Source organism: Peromyscus leucopus, chromosome 15, assembly GCF_004664715.2.
Source record: "Peromyscus leucopus breed LL Stock chromosome 15, UCI_PerLeu_2.1, whole genome shotgun sequence".
NCBI lineage: Eukaryota > Metazoa > Chordata > Mammalia > Rodentia > Cricetidae > Peromyscus > Peromyscus leucopus.
In genome coordinates this window covers 34,674,894-34,694,262 of record NC_051076.1, presented here as the reverse complement: position 1 = coordinate 34,694,262, position 19,369 = coordinate 34,674,894, and the positions used below count along the sequence as shown (strand labels likewise).

The 19,369-nt window shown below is 40.0% G+C and overlaps 1 protein-coding gene across 2 annotated transcripts; it reads right to left on the bottom strand.

Annotated features, from left to right (window-relative positions):
* Positions 1-756: 756 nt before the first annotated feature.
* Positions 757-19,266, bottom strand: Blzf1 (basic leucine zipper nuclear factor 1). Of its 2 annotated transcripts, none has more exons than XM_028864404.2 (7): positions 19,147-19,266; positions 18,380-18,456; positions 10,552-10,988; positions 8,751-8,950; positions 6,934-7,062; positions 4,394-4,613; positions 757-2,148 (listed from the first exon to the last, which is right to left on the bottom strand). In XM_028864404.2, exons 2-7 carry the CDS (start codon positions 18,408-18,410, stop codon positions 1,963-1,965), a joined length of 1,203 nt encoding a protein of 400 aa, XP_028720237.1. In that variant the 5' UTR covers positions 18,411-18,456; positions 19,147-19,266; the 3' UTR covers positions 757-1,962. The 2 variants fall into 2 exon arrangements, with proteins under 2 accessions (XP_028720237.1, XP_037067199.1); XM_037211304.1 differs by lacking the exon at positions 19,147-19,266 and adding an exon at positions 18,844-18,868.
* Positions 19,267-19,369: the final 103 nt, after the last annotated feature.

The window sequence follows — 19,369 nt, the reverse complement described above, 5'->3', positions numbered from 1 at the left end:
TGTGTATTTTAGGTAACTGTTTAAATAATTTTCTCATTTCTTGCAAGCGTGTGTGGTACATTGTACATTGGAGTGTGTGCACATGTCAGTAAAGGAGAAGCTTATGTATTGGGTGTCTTCCTTTATCACTCTCCACCTTAATGTTTGAGACAGGATTTCTCACTTAGCCTGGCACTCATCAATTCAGCTGAAGTGACTGACTGCTCCATGTGTGCTGGGGTTACAGATGTGCACCACTGCACCATGTTTCCTGTTAAGTGCTGGCGATTTGGACGTGGGTTCTCATGGTCGTGTGGCAATGTTCTACAGACTGCGGCATCTCTCCAGCCTCTGCCCCCTTCTCACTGGGCAGGTTTTCTGGTTGTTGAATTGGAGTTCTTTGTATCTTCTGGCCACTTCTCAGATACATAATTTGTTCTTTTTTTTTTTCTCTCCCATTCTTAGAGCTACCATGTACCTCATGCATGAAGGTTTTTTTTTTATTTATTATTTTATTTTTAAAGATTTTTATTTATATATTTATTACGTATACAGCATGTATGACTTCAGCAGAAGACACCAGATCTCATTACAGTGTTTGAGCACCATGTGGTTGCTGGAATTGAACTCAGGACCTCTGGAAGAGCAGAGTCAGTGCTCTTAACCTCTGAGCCATCTCTCCAGCCCCGCATGAAGGTTTTTAACTTTGGTGAAATTTACTTTTTCATTTCTTGTGCTTTTGTTGTTATACCCAAGAAATCACAGTCAAAGGTGATGTCATGAAAATTTCCATTTTCTTCTAAGAAGTTTATATTATGCAAACAAAGGAAAAGGCAACAAAACAGCTGTACATAGTAAAAGTCACATGAAGACTAGAGCCAAAGTCCATTATTCTGGAAGGAGAAAGGACTAACCAATAAGAAGGAAATAGAGAAATTTATTGCCATTGAAAGCTATAAATACGGCTCAGATGAGTCAGACAAAAAGTAGTAGGTTTGACACTAAAGTATAATTTGTTTGGCCAGATTTGCCTTCTCAGATAATTTTTAAAATTCAGTATATTTTTTGATGACAGATTTTTGTGAATATTTAGAGGTCAATAAAAGGGCATCTTATGATACATTATACAATAATATATTCTGTAATATATGTAAATTAATGGATTACATTTTCCCCAGAAACTCATTTTCCATCATTATATTATCAAACTAGATATTCCTGTTGCAGACACTGCATGTGCCAACGTTGAGTCAGTAATTATGAATCTGTTTCCTCCAGGTTGTCCAACTGCAACCATGCAGAAGTGAGAGCACTTTGCAAAACAACAGCACGGGACACTGTTGTTGAACTATTTGTTGTAGTTCTAAAATACCTTTTTATTTTCCTAATATATTTGTTTAGAAAGATTAATGCCTTTATCCCAGAGTCTCTGAAGGCCTCTTTTATAGCCCAAATGTGACCACAAAGGAAATGCAAATCCCTTTTTCCTATTCTCCAGCTATTAACTAGCCAACATGCTCTATGAGGGAATGGCCTTTGCTACCCCCACACTGCACTCGGCCGCTGTGCAGGAATGCAGCTTTGGCAACAAGAAAGGGATGGGCATGGCCACATCCAACGCATGTTGTAGTTTGCCTGGTTTTGTTTTATGCACCAAAATGAAACCTGTTTATAGTTCATATAAAATATATAACAAAGAATAATAATTTAGGGCCTAAAAGAAAGTTATAAAATCTTTTTTAGTTTTAGCACAAACACTGAACTATCTGAGAAGTACTTTGTACTTTAAATATATCTACATAGTTTCATTTTTTCTTACCCTGAGACATTTCTTAAGAAAAATAATCTGGAATCCAGCACATGAAATATCTTTGTGGCTATATATTATATAAAGATGAACTGATTTTATTTCTAGCATCATAAGAAACCCAGCTCCCAAATAATGAATCTTGGGTACTCAGCACACCTCTAGTACATTATACATTAAAGAGCAATGAGTTCTCCCTTGCAATGATTGCAGCAATTGAAAGTTATATTTTCATATCTGGTATAGGGATGGAAACGTCCAATATTTTTCTTTGTAGTGAGTAATGTGGGTGGTGAAGATTCAGAAAATGGGTTGTCCGGTGAGCTTTCTGTACAGGTAACTGGATCCAAAATCCGTAGAACCTGAGGCAAAGAAGCCATGTCAGATGTTAGCAGCATGCACCATAAAGCCTGGGTTTCACTGGTACCTAGCTACCTATGACAATTCATTTTGTTTTATGTGCTATCATTAAAAATAACATCAGAATGAATATGAATTTCTCCTTCTTCCAAAACACTGTAAATTCAGCAATGATGCCTAGTTATGACATTAACCACCTTTATTTTAGTAATTATGAAACCAATACTCTTTGGCAGACATCTACAGAAGGAATAAAAACAGAAAAATGAAGTTCTATGAGTTCTACCTCATATGATATCAATTTTCAGTTTTACCCCAAAGCACCCACTGTCTCTCTTCTCTTTCATTCAGTTCTTTAGAGTAAGGATCTGACCACCATTCTTCTGTGAAAATGCTGCTTTTACTTATGGGAAAATAAATGGCCCTTCATTTCTCTTTTTAAAAATTATATATAGTATTTTATGCTAATAACTATGTTCACAATACTTTGTTCTCTCATTTCTTCCTTGGTCCTGGCTTTTCCTGTTTCCTCTACTGAAAAAAAAAAAAGTCCAATTAAGGACAAGGATAGCCTTTTTTGTCCACAACTATGGACAAAAGTTATTGGCTCTACCTCCCTTTGCTACAGTCAGGGCTTATTCAAAGGCGCTCTTGGGCTTGCTTCCCCGCTCTCACGTGCCTGGACACTTCCCTCTTCCAAGTTAACAGCATATCCAAGACACTGTAGCTCCTGTTTAAAGCATCCTGGCATCACATAAGAACTACCATGCTACTTTAGGACTTCCACTTGTTAACTACATTCTACTTTTAAGATTCAGCTTTTAGACCTTTTATTTTGATTTAGATGACAAGCTAAGATGGAAGGAGTAATGTTACTTATAAACTCTGCGAGGAAAAGAATGGTTTCTAAGTAGGGCACATGCTATGACATTATGGCTCTTTAAAGTGAAAAGTCAAATGCTAAGGGAATTCAGTAGGAGAGTGAGATATGGCAGAAAGTCTTCTAGATTTTAGCCTTGAGATGACAGGGCTGGATTTGAAGCCTTGCAGAGATCCTGTGGCACAGCATGGAGGGAGGAAATGGGAGAGCATTAAAGACGAAGGAAGAGTGGGGACCAAGTTGCTGCATTCATCTCTGAGAGGACAGCTCCTGAAGCAATGGGCTGGAAGGTCATGAGGCACGCAAGGAGAAGGGCTGTCGGTCTTGATACCTGAGGGAATGTGGCAGGGTAAAGAAGAACAGCAGCTCTAGATCAGACCTGGAGCACACCCACCACTGCACAATGAAGCAGGGAGCAGAGAAGACAGGATGGCCGAGGTTCACAGAGAAACCAAGGCAAGAGAAGTTTCATGAACAAGGGAAAAGCCAGCTACACTCCAAGATACCGACAGCAGCTGAGTACACGTGCAACAACCTCCTAGCAAAGAAATAAAGAAATAATAAAAATAATAATAAAAAGAACAAACAAGGCTTTGAGTAGTTTACTTTTTAGGCACTGATCCTTTTAGTAAGTAGCTGAGCACCTACTATGTGCAACATCCTATCAGTCCACGAGGAAACACAGTAAGACATATTTTCCAGTCTTTAAGTAGTTTTAGAGAGAGAATCACACAATTACAACATGATACAAGAGCTATCTCGACAGGCATACAAGTACACTGAACGTTGGACACTAAGAAGACGACAGAAAATCGTTTAGGCAGGTGGAAGAGCATGCATTAGAAAGAGGCATGAGAAAAACAGTCTATCTGTGAAATGAGAAGTGAGTAAGGCTGCTAGAAGAGGAAGTGGAACTTGGGAAGTGACTCCTGTAAAGGGGGATGGAAACGTTGTGACAAGCCTTCTATGCTCTAGGAAAGAATTCAGTCAAGGAGGCAGGACTGGGAGCTGTCTGATGACTGCATTGACATTTGCAAGACAACTCTCTGACAACAGAGGATGGATGGCCTAGAGGCAGGAGGTAAACAATCTGAGCAAGTGACAGGTAAGTACATATGCACTTTCTGGCTGTGATGGGAAGGTGATTTTCTCCTTAGAACAGAGTAGAAACATTAGGAAATTTAAGGGTCAAAGGAGGAACCTGCTCTAAGATCACAAGCTTATTAACACAAAAAACAAACTGAGGTTCTACATTTCAAAACTCTCGATGCCAAGCAAGCATAACATGTAGCTTTCAGTAAGGGGTCAATAAAATCTCGCAAGCTATAGAACACATTCCACAGCTCACGGAAGAGAAAACATGTTACCTTTTCAGCCATTTTCTCAGCTGGGGTACTGAAGAATTCTACTGTTGCTGGAATCTTCTTTTGATTGCTAATGCCAACATTTCCCAGAAGATGAGCATGCACGGCTTCTGCCAACTTGCGGTTTGAGAGTGCCAGCCCTGCTGTGCTGTGGGGCTGTGTGTTAGGGGAGTGTGTCTGCTCTCTTCCCCACTGTAAGGAGACCAAGAGTTCCTCCAGAAACCTGCACAGAACACACGTGAGCAATGAACACTCATAAAGACAAAATACAAGAACCAGTAAGAGGAAGTAAGTGAGCAACACGTATTTCAGAAGTCATTTAATATCTTTATTCGGAGTTCAAGTCTCGGGATGACTGGTCACATAGGTTATAGGGCAGAAGACACTAGTTAATCTACTACTACGTTATTACCTGGAAATCATGAAAACAAGTAGCACAGTTTAATATAATCATATTTGGTTGTTGAAGTCTGAATGCTAAGTCAATCTCCAATATGTAGAGTTAACTTTACATGGTCATAATGTATAAACTATACTCTATATTGTTGGATTTGATCCACTAACAGTCTCTAAGGACTTTTACATCTATGTTCATTAATGATAGAAAGTATATGGATTTTGGTTATGATCTAGTTTGTTATCATAATGCTCGGCCCCCAAAATGATTTGGAAATTGTTCTCTTTTTTTGTGTGGTCTAGAAGAACTTGTGTACAATGTGTTTCTTTCTTCCTTAGATGTTTATTAGCATTTAGTGGATCCATCTAGGCTAGAATTTCCTTCATTTGGCTTTTAACTACAAGTTCAACTCTTTAATGGGTTAGGGCTAGTTATATATCTGTTATTTTTGATGATTTATTTTAAAATTATTTGAGTGTGTCCGGTGTACGTACATAAGTGCAGGTGCTCACCGAGCCCAGAAGAGGGCGTCAGATCTCCTGGAGCTGAAGTTACTAGTAGTTATAAGCTGCGCAGCATGCTTTAGTGCTGAGAACTAAAATCAGGTCCTCTGCAAGTGCAGCACACTCTGAACTGCTGTACCATCTCCAGCCCTCCTACGCCTTTTCTCAAGTAACCTTTGGTAATATGTCTTAAGCTTAGCTAAATCATTGACTTGATTGGCTAGAGGTATCATTAACATTCCCTTATTATCTTTGCTATGTCTACTCAATCTACTGCGTGCCGGCTTTCATTCCCAATACTTACCATGCACCATCGTTCCTCAGTGGACTGGCTAGAATTTTTTTTTCTTATTTATTTATTCCTCTCTCATACAATACAACCTGACCATAGCCTCTGCGCCCTCTCCTCCTCCCAATTCCACCACCCCCACCACCATCTCCTCCTCCCCCTCACTGCTTCTCTGTTACCTCTAAGAAAAGAGCAGGCTTCCCTGTGACATCAGCCAGACATAGCCTAACAAGATGCCATAAGACCAGGCACAAACCCACATATCAAGGCTGGACAAGGCAACCCGGTAGGAGGAAAAAGTCCCAAGAGCAAGCAAAAGAGTCAGAGACACCCCCACTCCCACTACTGTTAGGAGTCCCACAAAAGCCCCAAGCTAAACAACCACAGTATGGATGCAGGGGACCTAGCTCAGACCCTTGCAGGCTCTGTGATTGCCACTTCAGGGCTAGACATTCCTTAACTTTATCTTTTTTTAAAAGTTTCATCACAAAATTGTTTTAGCTATCATCATTAATACTCTTTCTCACTTCTGCTTCATTTGGGTTTAATTTGCTTTTTGCACTTCTCAGAGTAGTAACTTAAATTACTAATAAGCCTTTTTTTATTCCCTCCAATAAACCCCCCTTTTTATCTTTTTACAGATAGGATCTTCCTACACAGCCCAGACTGGCTGGAATTCAGGTACTTCTGCCTCAGCTTCCTGAGCGATGGTAGGCATCATCATAGCCAGCCTGGAACAAGCATTTCCCTTGAAACACTGCCTTAATTGCCTGTAACAAATTTCCATACTTTGATATATTTTGCTTTATTCTTCTAATGTCCCATATAATTGATTAGTAATTATTCAATTACATAAAAGTACAAAGACCTTTTAAGAAACACTGCCCATGTGTTTATTTATTTTATTATTGTTGTTATTACTATTATTATTATATATTATATATTTAAAAAATATTTCAGCTAGTTCTGGAATGCAAAGATATGCAGACATGTTCTAATATTACACAAAGACTTCAAAAATCTCTCTGTGGGAGAAACAGATATGTCACTTGGCTTCCCAAACTGTACAGAGCCACCGTATCCATACCCACGAATTACTTTTAGTGCAGAAACAACCTCACTCACAGATGTCTAACAATTCTTTCCCTATTAGGAATGTGGGATGCAGCACCCCCTTTTCTGTTTTTAGGGCTCCTTCCTCTCAGGGCATCTACTTTAAAGTGTGACTTACAGTATACAGTTGGTATGTTAAAAAACATGGCCACACTGAAACAAACAATCCAAGGAAACCTTTCCCAACAGCGAAACCTGCAGGAGTCGACAGGAGAGTTCAGAATGTGAACAAGAGCCGTACTTCTGGGTAGAGATCATTTCCTGGCGAAACTGCTCCCGTTCACTCAGGAGATCCTGTATGGCGCTCTGGGCATCTCGGTTCTGGCGCTGTAGAACTACTCTGAAGTTCGTCAATTCGTCTGCCATTACTCTGAAAAAAAGAAATTTCACATACGGTTCTCCCACAGTACCAAGCACACAGAAGTTAATCTACTGCCACTCTGTGATTGCCAGTTTTAAAAGCTAACAACAGGATTTAACATGCTCGCTGCTTTGCAGTTCTAGCATTTTAACTGAGAACATTTTCACATACAGAGCTTCTGAAGCAGGATCAGTAGAAATAGTTTTTAAATGACAGAAAAGTACCTAACTTTTTTATATAGTGACTTAAATTATTAAATGCATGCTTCTAACTATTAAAAAACCAAAAAAAAAAGAAAAAGTAAATTATTTTTCTCACTACTCAATTGTACTTTCAGAAGAATGCTGAAGACTTTCTCTAAAACAAAGAAGTCTTCCCCTGCCAATTAGCCTCATTCTCCTTTACAGAGCAAATAAAGTTTCTTATTTTTCCAAAAAAAATAATTTAAATGTATTTCAACATGAATGTGTGAAAAAATAAATAATGGGGGATGTGTTTACTAGAAGGAAAAATTTATTACAAAATTTTCTACATCTTGCTTTTTTTTTTCACTAGAAGACAAAAGTAGGACCTTACAAGTATTCAACTACTAGAAAATATCATAGATATAATACATGAAGAAATGCTAGTCTACAATTTATTCACCATCAGCGGTTCTTAAAGTATAGCTTGGAGACCTTTGGTGTCTTGTGAGAAATCTCCAGATGAGTTGTTTTAAATCAGCAGTTATTAAACACACGGTGTCCTGGGTAGTTTTCTGCACACCTGACATGGGTTAGTTAGCTAAGAAGAAGGCACCACAACTCAGAAGATGCTTCCCTAAGACTAGCCTGTAAACAAGCCTGTGGGGGCATTTCCTTGACTGATGACTGATGTGGGAAGGCCCAGCCCACTGGGGCGGTGCCACCTCTGAGCAGGTGGTCCTGGGGTATAGGAAAACAGGCTGAGAAAGTCTAGAGGAACAAGTCAACAGGCAGTATACACCCATGGCACCTTTCCTGGTTCCTGCCCTGACTTCCCTCAGTGATGGCGTGTGACCCGAGAGAGATGTAGCAGGAACAAACCTCTCCCTGAGAAGCTGCCTTTGTGTGTTTCATCACAGCAGCAGAGACCTACCAAGACAGACAGTGTCTAAACATGCTCTTATTGGTGCAGAAGTTGAGTGGGGTAGGGACAAACGGACAAGGAGCAGCGTGTTCAGAGGCCTGGACCATGGCTTGTGGCTTTTTCCATGTGGTAGAGTTGCCTCACCAGCTTTGCCATAGTGAGGATGCTTTCTGTTTATATGGGGAGAAGAACTTGGAAAGGTCTATACCCAGATAAAAGAGCTATGAGAACGGAGCATGCTGGGTGGAGACTACCGTCCTAGGAAGTGGGAAGGAGCTTGCTTTCTCTGGGTCGGAGGGGAGGGTCTACATCTGCCTTTTGTGACTGTAGTATTTCCACATTTGATTTTACAGTTGTGTTGTTTACTGTAGAAGAGTGAGTTTTAGAATGAAAGGGGGCCATGTATTACCCACCTGTAAAGTCTCTAAGAACTGCGTGGCCCTCCAGAGGGGGAGTGCTGCACATTAAATAGTGTATGAAGCACTCGGACAATCTTAAGTCAGAAATTTTCCCTGTTATTTTGCTATGAGTCAAAAGTGACAGGCAGAACAAACAGCAGGGAAGGAAGGACTATTTACAACAGAAAATACCTGCTTGCGAGGAATTTGCTCCTCCACACATCACACTGTATCGACATCCGCTCCAGCTGTTCCGAAAGCTGGGCTGTGTTCCGACCTAGTGCTTCGTTTTCTAAAATGAGCTGGTTCTTCTCCCGGGCTAGACGTTCAAAGTGATACTGCGGGTCATCTCCAACAGAGGCCACCAGCAACTTTTTTAACTCACGATTTATCTAGGATGAAAGAAGACAACCAAGACAAAAAGCTTAAGAAATGTCACTGACTTGATCGTAACAAAATTGATGACAGAGAATCTCTTTCTGTGTCCTTTGGAGCCTATTCCAATGTGTCAGGTTTTGTCTCATATTTTATTTTACTATTATTCCTTAGAAGTTTGTTTTCTAATGAGAGACAGAAAAGGGGTAGATACAAATAGGGAGGGAAGGAGGGAAGGAAAGGGAAGGAGAGAAGGTGGGGAGGAGGAAATAGGAGGAATAGAGGAAGAGGAAACCGTAATCAGAATATATTATATGAAAAAGAAATCTATTTTTAATAAAAGAAAAAAATTAAGAAAAGAAAAATACTAGAAATAAGACAAAGTAAACCTATATGAATAGTTATGCAGTTATATTTAGACAGTGCAATTACAGGTGTTATCATTTTTATTGTCTTTCTGAATTTTCTTTTTGATCTTTTAAAATGGTTTGTGTGTGTGTGTGTGTGTGTGTGTACACGTGTGGAGGCCAGAGAAGGACGTCTGTCTCCATCACTCTGTGACTTTTCTCCTTGACACAGGGTCTGTCATGGAGACGATGGCTAGTCTGGATGCTAGCAAGTCCCAGATAGCCTGTCTTTGTCCCCGAACCCAAAACTCCAGCACTCATGTTAGAGGTGTGCATGGCTATGCCAGGCTTTTTACATGGGTGTTGGGGATTTGAACCCAGGTCCCCATACTTGTACAGTTAGCATTCTTACCCATTAAGCCATCCCCTAGCCCCTTCTTTCCGAATCTTCTAAAATGTTTACAAATAAATATGTATCATTTTGTACTTAGAAATTAGCTAAATATATTATTAAAGTATTAAATTCAAATAAAATGATTTAAATATGAATAAAATCTGGATAAGAACCACTAATCACTGTGTTACACATACTATCACCTTGCAAAAAGATGTAGTCTTGGGCTAGTGAGATGACCACCTGATCTGAGTTTAATCTTGGGAACCGAGGTGGTTCTTCTGACGTCCACACTCATGAAGTGGAATGTATCCCTCCATATACAGTGCACATGTGCGCGCGCGCGCGCGCGCACACACACACACACACACACACACACACACACTAATATCAAAGTGTAAAGTTTAACAGAAACAAGGGAGGGCTGAGGCAATTTTATTAAGCTGCAGAGGTTAAAGTAACACAACCGAACACTATAGATTCTTATTTTAACGTCTAATGAAGACATAGTAACTTATTTTACACACACCCCACACTCTCCCCAGGTATCAGGCAAAAATACTTGGAACGAATTCTTCAAATTTGTCAATGGCAAAGCCTGACCTGGTCAGTTCATGAATGTGACCTACTTTTCTGACTTAGAGGTGGTCTGGTCTAAAGCTGCTCACACCTCCACTTCCACCACACTTAGAGAATGAGTCCCCACATAAACTCTTCCTAGAGGCCCCATGGCAGAGTGAGGAATTCAAGAGGAAGCTTTTAGTGAAACGACAACCTATGATAAATGACATTTCTGAGAAAATGCTGTTTTCCAGCATGGGATTAAAAGGTCCAGAGGTAAAGATCAGAGTTCACGGAAGCTGTGGGCTGTACTCACCTCTGTCTGTACCCGGAGCTGGTTTGAAAGGCCTTCTTTGTCCTGAAGTAGCCTCCTTTCAGAATTCTTGAGCTTCTCTAAAAGCTTCTTTGCCTCTGCGAGTTCCTTCCTCGGGTCTGTGACTACCTCTGGCTGCAGGTGGACTTCTTCTCGGTGATAGCCCAGAGATTTAAGCTTTGTATTTTTGGTGGGGATATCATGAGAGATGGCGGCTTTGGGAACAAATATCCTCACAGCTTCAACTTCCACTGCTTTTTCAGTAAGAATCTTTCCCAGCTGAAGAACGCCTGGGCTGTCTGAGGGAACTTTCTTACGTGGACTCTGAAGGACATGTTGATTTATGGGTTGGACTTCAGAGGTGACTTCAACAGACTTAGGGGGCTCCTCTGTTTCCATTCCATCTCCTGCTCCTCGGATTGGGGTCGAAGTGAGGTTGCCTAATGAAGAGGTCAAGCCAAGGACAATTTACCAAAAGAAATGATAAGAAAATGCCAAGACTACTTGTTATGTAGCAGTTCCCTCCCTGACTGAAATACTCCCTTTTGCAGGGCAGCTCCTTAAGCTAGAAAGTGAACAACTCAAAACAGCTCCAGGAAGTCCCTGAAAATGACCAGATTCACTGGTCCATTCCAATAGTAAACGATAAAGGTTGTGCAGAGTCACTCTGCGAGGAACCAGACTGGAGACCAGACCAGCTGCCTAGAAGCAGAAACCAGTCAGGCTGCTGGGAGGAGGCTTAAAACCACCGAGGCACCTGGAAAAAACACCCTCCAACCTGTTGAGCTGCTTGCAGGCTGTGCAGTGGGCTCCAGATTCCCAGCTTTTGGGGAGCTGCCACCTGTGCTGGAGCATGGACCGTGGTGATGCAGCTGTCTTTGAGTCATTTCTGCTCCTGTTAAGTAACCCCAAGAAAATTCATTGGTTCACCAAGGTGGACGATGGCAGTGTCCATTCTTTGCTCTGTCATGGGCTCCCTATCTGGAGTGAGTAAGCATGTGTTACATCTCTCCACGAAGTCTTGCCAAACAACACTGCTTTGCCCTATGTTCTAAAGTATCAACAGCAAAAGGAATGGAAAAAATTCAAGAGTAATTTCTAAACCAGCATGCATCAACAAAAGTCTTTATTCGACTTTCACGTTTAAGATTTCCTTAAGTTAAATGGCTTCTTTCTTGGAAAATGCAAGAGATTTTGTTTCTGGCTTTCATTTTGTAATATACTCCTAGAAAAATAACTTTCTTCTATTTATTTCTATATTGAAATATATGAAATGAAAAGAGTAACAGCCAGGCCATAGGGTGGTGATGAGCAGGAATGTAATAAGGTCAAGCTCTGATGTACTATGGACACTCAATGATGTCAAATATAACAATACATATTAGTAATATATACATATATTTGAAAGTATCTATGCTCCTCATAATAGATTAACCTCTGTTATGCTTTACACAGGGGTAGAGAAGGGCATTGTGTATGTTACACTGGAAAACTGATTAGGAAAAGTTTCCCATTCTTACACCTAAAGGGTAAAAATTCAACTAGTGAGACCATATGGGCTGTGAGACTAAACTCCCCTAAACCTCACTTTTATCATCTTTACATTATATTTCTGGGGTCATATGCCCTGTGTGGCTTTCGATTTATTTTACATGCACCATGTTTCTAGTATGTATTGTATGCTCTAGTCAATAGATACATGAATAACAATAAATTCCATAATGTACAGTAAGGACAAACATACTAGTCGGTATAATGTATAGATGGACTGAAGAGGTCACACACAACAAATACAGTACCAGGCAAAGAATAAAGGCCAGATATCTTGTGAGATGGTATGGACCACTGTGCTTAAGATAATATCTAATGTAGAAAATAGGGAACACAGACACAGACACAGACACACACACACACACACACACACACACACACGCTTGTGCGCGCACATGATAACATGGGTGCTGGGACTTAGTAGTATAGCACATGCTTAATGAAAGTGATGTATTAATGAACAGCTTTATGACTACACAACTTTGATTTTTTTTTTTTTAATAAACTTCTAGTTGGGTATAATGGTGTATGCCTATAATCCCAGTACTTGGAGTCTGAGGCCAGGGCAGTAAGTTTGAAGCCAGCTAAGACTGATAGTAAGAGCCTGTCTCGAAAAGAAAGAAAGAAAGGAAAAAAGTAGTTGAAAAGCAGTGATAGCACATGTGAGGTGTCGGGGAGATCTCCAGCAGCACAAAATACAGCAACAACAACAAAAACCAAACCAAAACAAAAACCACAGAAGAAATAAATATATAAGTCCTGGTGAAGATCTGTATTGTCAAACAGTCTTTCAAACTCACTTTACTAGTCAGTACGTCTATTTCTTGTATCTTTAGATATGCTTGATTTTTGCATTTTCAAAACATAACATTTAAAACAATCCATGTAAGAATACATGTAAAGTGTTCAGAATGGTGGTGGACAAAGTAAGCATTCATTAAATGTCCTTTTACTTTTGTAATTATTGTTTTTTTATGAAATCTAATAAACTTTGCCTATTGATAATGGGGAAAAGGAAAGTTTACTTAGTATCATAAAAAATAATTTTGACTTTCATTCTCTTATGCTAGTGTTAAAATGACATCACTGGAATATAAGACATTTCATTCCATAGATTTGTTTTTCTATTTGGTATGTGTCAATGTATTGGTGCTTGAGTTATATAAAATAGAAGGTACAAAGGCATCTGGGGTTGTAAATTGTTTTCTAGCTCACAAAATATTTTATATTAGGATAAAATCATTTTAACATGCAATACAAATTGAAACAGGCTCATGGCTTTGGGACTAATTTTTGAAGTGATAAAGGAAGACTTCAGAAAGTGAGACCAGGGTTTAGCATTATAGCATGTTGGAAACAGCAGCACTTTCCAAGGAGAATGCACACAAAGCCTGTACAATTAAAGAACCACTCTTGTATGGATATATGTAGACAGGGCCTTACTATGGAGCTTAAGCTGGTCCTCAGGCTAACATGCAGCCCAGGCCAACCTTGATCTGGAGTTCTTCCTGCTTCCACCTCTTGGTATAGCATCTTGGTTGACCTGTTTTCATATTCTTAAAATTTCATTTTAGGTTTGTCTAATTTTAGCTAATGCATTTCATTTTGTTACTTGTCTTGTTCCTGGTGTTTAAGAATGCAGAATCATATATTAACTACAAATTAAAAAGAACAACAACAAATTTACCACTAATGCCACACCATTCCAGTCCACTGAGGTTGACCCACAAGAAGCAGGTGATACTTTAGTTATGGTTCCAGTCAAAATGGATTCCTAGGCAAGTCATAAATACTTTAAAAACTGTTACATAAAGGAAAAATTTAAGTAAAGGAACTTCAAACAATAGAGATTCAAGGTCAAATCACAAAATTCGTTAAAAGGCAAAGAAACAATGTGTATTTGACAGATAATTCTTTTCAAACAAAACAATCAAAATTCCAATCAAGAAATTCAGCCAACTTTCAATTCCAGTTTACTCTTTAACTTTATTTAAACTGTCTTACTTACTTAAGAACTCATAGCTATCAGAAAGGACTCATCAGGTCTTGTCAACATGCAGATGAGCAGGCAGAGCCAGGGCTTTGCATTTTCTTACCTTTCATATTTTCTTACCATTCTATTTTTCCCTCTGACACACATAGAAACCTTTATTACACATGTACTAGGCTATGCAGGGCACAATCATAAATAATTACATCCTTTAAGCTCTCAGACAAAAACCTATGACACCAGCTCTGTAATTATGAATAATGATGAATAAAGCAAAACCTCAATCCTTGTTCTCCATCCCTTGAAGGGAAGCAACCAACATTCTGTATCATTCTGACCCTCATACCTGTGATCATGCATTAATCAGTTTAAACAGATGTAAGGTTTATGGTTTTTTCATACTGGCTTTCCCATAGACTGACGAAATATGAAGAAACAGAAAAATCACTAGTTTAATGTGGGAGTCTGCCAGAGTTCTGACCTGCTCCTACCTTTCGAAGGGTTCTTGGTGGAGGAGAGAGGAATAAGGAAATATTAGGTAGGAAGATGGAAAGGGACAATAAGAAAGACAAAGACACAGTATAGCTTTGGGAGGGCCCTGGGTCAATACCCAGCCGTGCCCAGAGCTTTACTGAAAAGGGCTTTTTATAATATGCCAGGGGGAGAGGCAAAAGACCTCCCCCTTGCAAGATCAAAGCACACCGTAAAGCCAAGTATAGACCCTTCCAAACACCTGGTAAACACACCCGTGGCAAAATCATCCCCTTATGCAGTCCTGCTGGGTAGAGCAAGCTCAGATTCCCTGACCCTGAGTAAGGTCTCACTAGGAAGCCTCTGTGGGCCACCACAGTCTAACATTCTACATAGAGACTGGCAAACTTTTTTGGTAAAGGGCCAGAGAGGAAATATTTTAGGCTTTTGTGATGATGAGGTAAAACTGAAGACAGTCTCTAGGTACTTATATGAGAAGACAAAACCAATTTTTTTCTCTTGATGAAAGAAACTTTTGTCAAGTAGGTAATGATAAAACAGAATTCATTTTTACTCAGGATAATAATTGATTTACATGGGATTCAGATACTGTTTATAATCATTAAACTGACTGCAAACTTTGTTAAGGGGGGTGAAGGCCACCATTTATAAATTTTTGTTTTAGATTATGGAAGGAAAAAGAGCATGATTTAGAGGCCATCACTGAACAAATATTTCCCTTATTAATGACAGTGTAAATCTATGAGGGGCGTATTTCAAGTCACATGACTGGGCACAGAAAGAACATCAACCCTCTGAGCCAAGCTAATACTAATAAGTTCCCACTGCCATTTGGGATACAAGCTTAGGCCACTCATGAACTTCCCATCTTTCTGTCACGTGGAGCTTGGAGAATGCTGTAAGCACTACAGTATTTTAGAACAACCTATTGCTTTTCCAAACTAGACTATTGGAAGCTACATTAGTTACAGATAACTCTTCCCAGATCATCTCACCAGCTAAAGAAATGTGCTTGGTATAAAAAAGCAAAGTGAGTACGTGCTTCATTAATGAAGTTATTAATCTGTCAACACATACCTAACTTCATTTAAACCTTTAGTGAAAAACTTTTAAAAGCAACTTGTTTTTTTCCTGTATTAAATCATTAATTCTGAGTTCCATCACATCCTAGCCTGACAGACTCTCTGGAACACATGTAAATTAAACAATAATACGGTTAAATTGGGGATGTCACTGGTAAATTTTAAGACAATATTCTTTTTTAGGGAGTGGGGGGGGGGCAGCTGGGATTGAAGCTAGGCCCTAGTGTATGGCAAGCAAGCAGTCTACCAGAGCTGTACCACAGCCCTCTTCTTCATTTCTCTTTTGAGATAGGATCTCACTAGTTGCCCAGGTTAGCCTTGAACTGACTCTGTAGCCCAAATAAGGTTGGAATTTGTGATCCTCCTGTCTCAGTCTCCCAAGTAGCTGGAATTACAAGCCTGTGCCACCAAGCCAAGCTTTAATGTTCTTTTAAATGTCACCATTACCATCTAGTAAAGTTCACTTATTACATTAGAAAAATAAGCTATAGACAATCAGCTTAATGTTTATGAAGGCGATGTCCAGACCTTACCTCTATAGGCTCTGGATAAACAGTTGCCTGGTCAAATGTGTGCCCACTTACGAATGATGCATATCCTCTGGACTTTCACAGTACACACCGGTGCTCTAACAGCACTGAGAAGTGCTAGTATAACCAATTCAACTGGGCATTTCCAAATTCATTTGCTCATAGAATCATTTTCACCCAATCTTTATGACACTATAGAATTAAAGTCAGATAACGTTTTAGGACTTGCAACTATTTAAATGTCTAAGACCTCACTATCTGGTTACTAAACTAACTGTGATAGCTACATTTTAAATGTAGAAAAGTCTATAATTTTAATGTTTTAATTAAATTGCTTATTTTAGGTTTGCCTTCAGGATAAGCCTTAGTAATAACGATCCATCCCTCCTACAATGGCAGTGCTGGTCACATGTTTGGGAAAAAGTTCTAGTTGTTACTCAGCAATCACATTTCTCTCCTGACACAGTTAAAGAAAATGCAGACAACTGACAACATCAAATGTAGGTATTCCTTTTCTCGGACCATGTAGCACAAACATCTTTTTTCCCTAACAAGTGTTACATTAAAGTAAGAATAGAACAAACAGTTGTATTACCTGCCTTTCTAGATAATCAAGATAAAATGAAATGATATGAAAATGCTTTTAACTCTAATCCTCATTACAAACAATAACAAAAATAATTTCATTGCCCAGGAGCCTTTCATAGTAAAGTTTTAATAAGTAATCATATTATATTTAGTTTTTGCTTTTGGCCAAGTGCATTAGTTGTTTCATAGTGGTTATTATTTAATTGCTCTTATTTGCCATTCATTCCTGGTCTATTACTCTCACCAGTCTCCCACCTGCTTATTCTAATGCTAGCCAACTCTTCCAGGGAGGCAGTATGTTTTGTACCGGTAAGTTAGATGCAGTTATCTGTCAACATCATCTTTGCCTCCTGTTTCCTCCTATTCCACCCTCTTTAAAAGAGAAGAGTGCTGCCAGAAATCTGCTCCCTACAAAGTTCCCCTTTAGAGAACTGTGGCTGACAGAACTCTTGATACCCAGGGAGAACACTAATTCTGGAGTTCACTTTGGGATATGCTTTGACTCTTGCCTATATGCAATGGGAGCTGACTAAAGGCACGAATTACAAGGAATGTGATCTAGGACAGTGACAGACTTGTAAATTGTTTCTATAAGTGATCAGTTACTGAAACAGAAGAGGCAGAAGGTTTAAAAATATTGATATTAGGGGCTGGAGAGATGGCTCAGTGGTTAAGAGCACTTTCAAAGACAAGGGTTTGATTTCCAGCACCCACAAGATGGCCCACAATCATCTGTAACTCCAGTTCCAGGGGATCTGATGCCTTCTTCTGGGCTCTGTGTGTACGAAGCCACTTGTGGTGCACATACATACATACATACATACATACATGTAAAACACTCATACAAATAGATTTTAAAAAGATTTCAAAGATAAAACAGAGAGGAGACTGAGAATGAAACAAGATACAATTAGAGCAGCACTGTAAAAGGATTTGCTCCAAAGATGGAAATGTAACCGTGAACTGGCACATTTTGTGATTGAGCAGCTTGGTGTGTAGATAGTTCGTAATTTTAAAAATGTTAATTTAAACCCAAATACCCAGAGATGTGGTTACTATATTAGACAGGGAAGAGTTACAATGAATGTTGAAAATAAAAGTGCCATCATGAAAGTCATGGAAGAATTTCCAAAGATAGAGAGCCATCACTGGTGTATTAAACACTAGAGAGGCAAAGCAAAGTGGAACTCAAAAGTGACTACTGCGCACAGCACACACTATGGGTAGACCGGGACCCCAGATAGTCATTATGTTAAAGTTCTAGCTCCTATGTGACCAAGGTTTGGAAACACTGTCTTTGTAAATAGCTAAGATAAAACCACTTAGGATCGACTATCACTGACATGAAGAGCCCCGAAACACAAATAATTTTCAAGGAATCTATGACACTTAGTCGCCTGTCTAAAGAATCCCCAAAAGTCTGGGCACATCTTTAATCCCAGTACCTAGGAGGAGCAGGCAGAGCTCTGTGAGTTAGAGGCCATCGAGTTCCAGGACAGCCAGGGCTACACAGAGAAACCCTGTCTCGAACCCCCACCCCGCCCCAGTCCCCCAAATAAAACCCCCAAACCAAAAATCATAATAACAGGAACACTTACTTTTGGTTTCTAAGCTTTTAAGGGTAGCCATTTTTTCGTAATTAGTGAAAAAGTACTCCAAGACTTTCACCGAAGACCTAGAAATGTATACATATTAAAAAATTAAAGCCATACCAATACGTTCAGTTGGTGCCTCTACTTTAAAAGTTATGTTTTAATTGTTTCTGTCGTTAGTACCCACACATTTAGAAACGGAGCCATTCTTCATTACCCCCCTTTGACAGGCGGTCCTATAGATCTATTAAATATTGGAAAACCAAGCACAGGTTTATGCATTATTCTTCAGAGTCTAGACTGTAGAGTAGGTGGCAGGCAGCTTCACCACAATCCCTCAAAGCTGACTGTTCCCAGTATTACATACGACTCCGGACACGGTCTAACTTCCTGAACATCACAAATCCTTGCTCTGAAAACGTATCCCAAGACACTACCCAAGAGATCGAAATGTCAGAAACTTCACTTACTGAAGTGTCGCTCAGTAAGTGAAAAGCGGAAAGATGTCTAACTTAAAAAAAGTACCAATATATAAGGCGAGCCGGGTGTAGGTGAAGGTGTGGGGAGGCAGGGGTGCTGAGTCTAAAAGGGGGAGGGAGTGGAAACGTCAAGACTGTCAACCTCCTTCCCTGGGGGGAGGATCCCAAGTTTGTCCCTGTCAGGAGAAACCTTGCCAGAACAATCTTGAAATCCAAAGCCAGTGGCCGCCGAGCTCCAGCCCAGACCGCGCTCTCCCCGCCGCGTCGGTCCCACCAGCCGGCTCCGGGATTTACCTCTGATCGTCTTATTCAGTGCTCACCGCACAGGCTCTCCACTCCCCTCAGCGGCCGGCTCACTTCGTAAACTCCCCTGGCATTCGGAAGCCGACCCGCCCCGGCCTTGCAGACACCTAACTACTGGCTCCCTCGAATCACTTCCTGTTACTCAGGGTTTCGTTTCCGGAATGCTCTTCTCAAGGGAGAAGGACCAACAGCCCCGTGCCGTGTTTACAAAGGT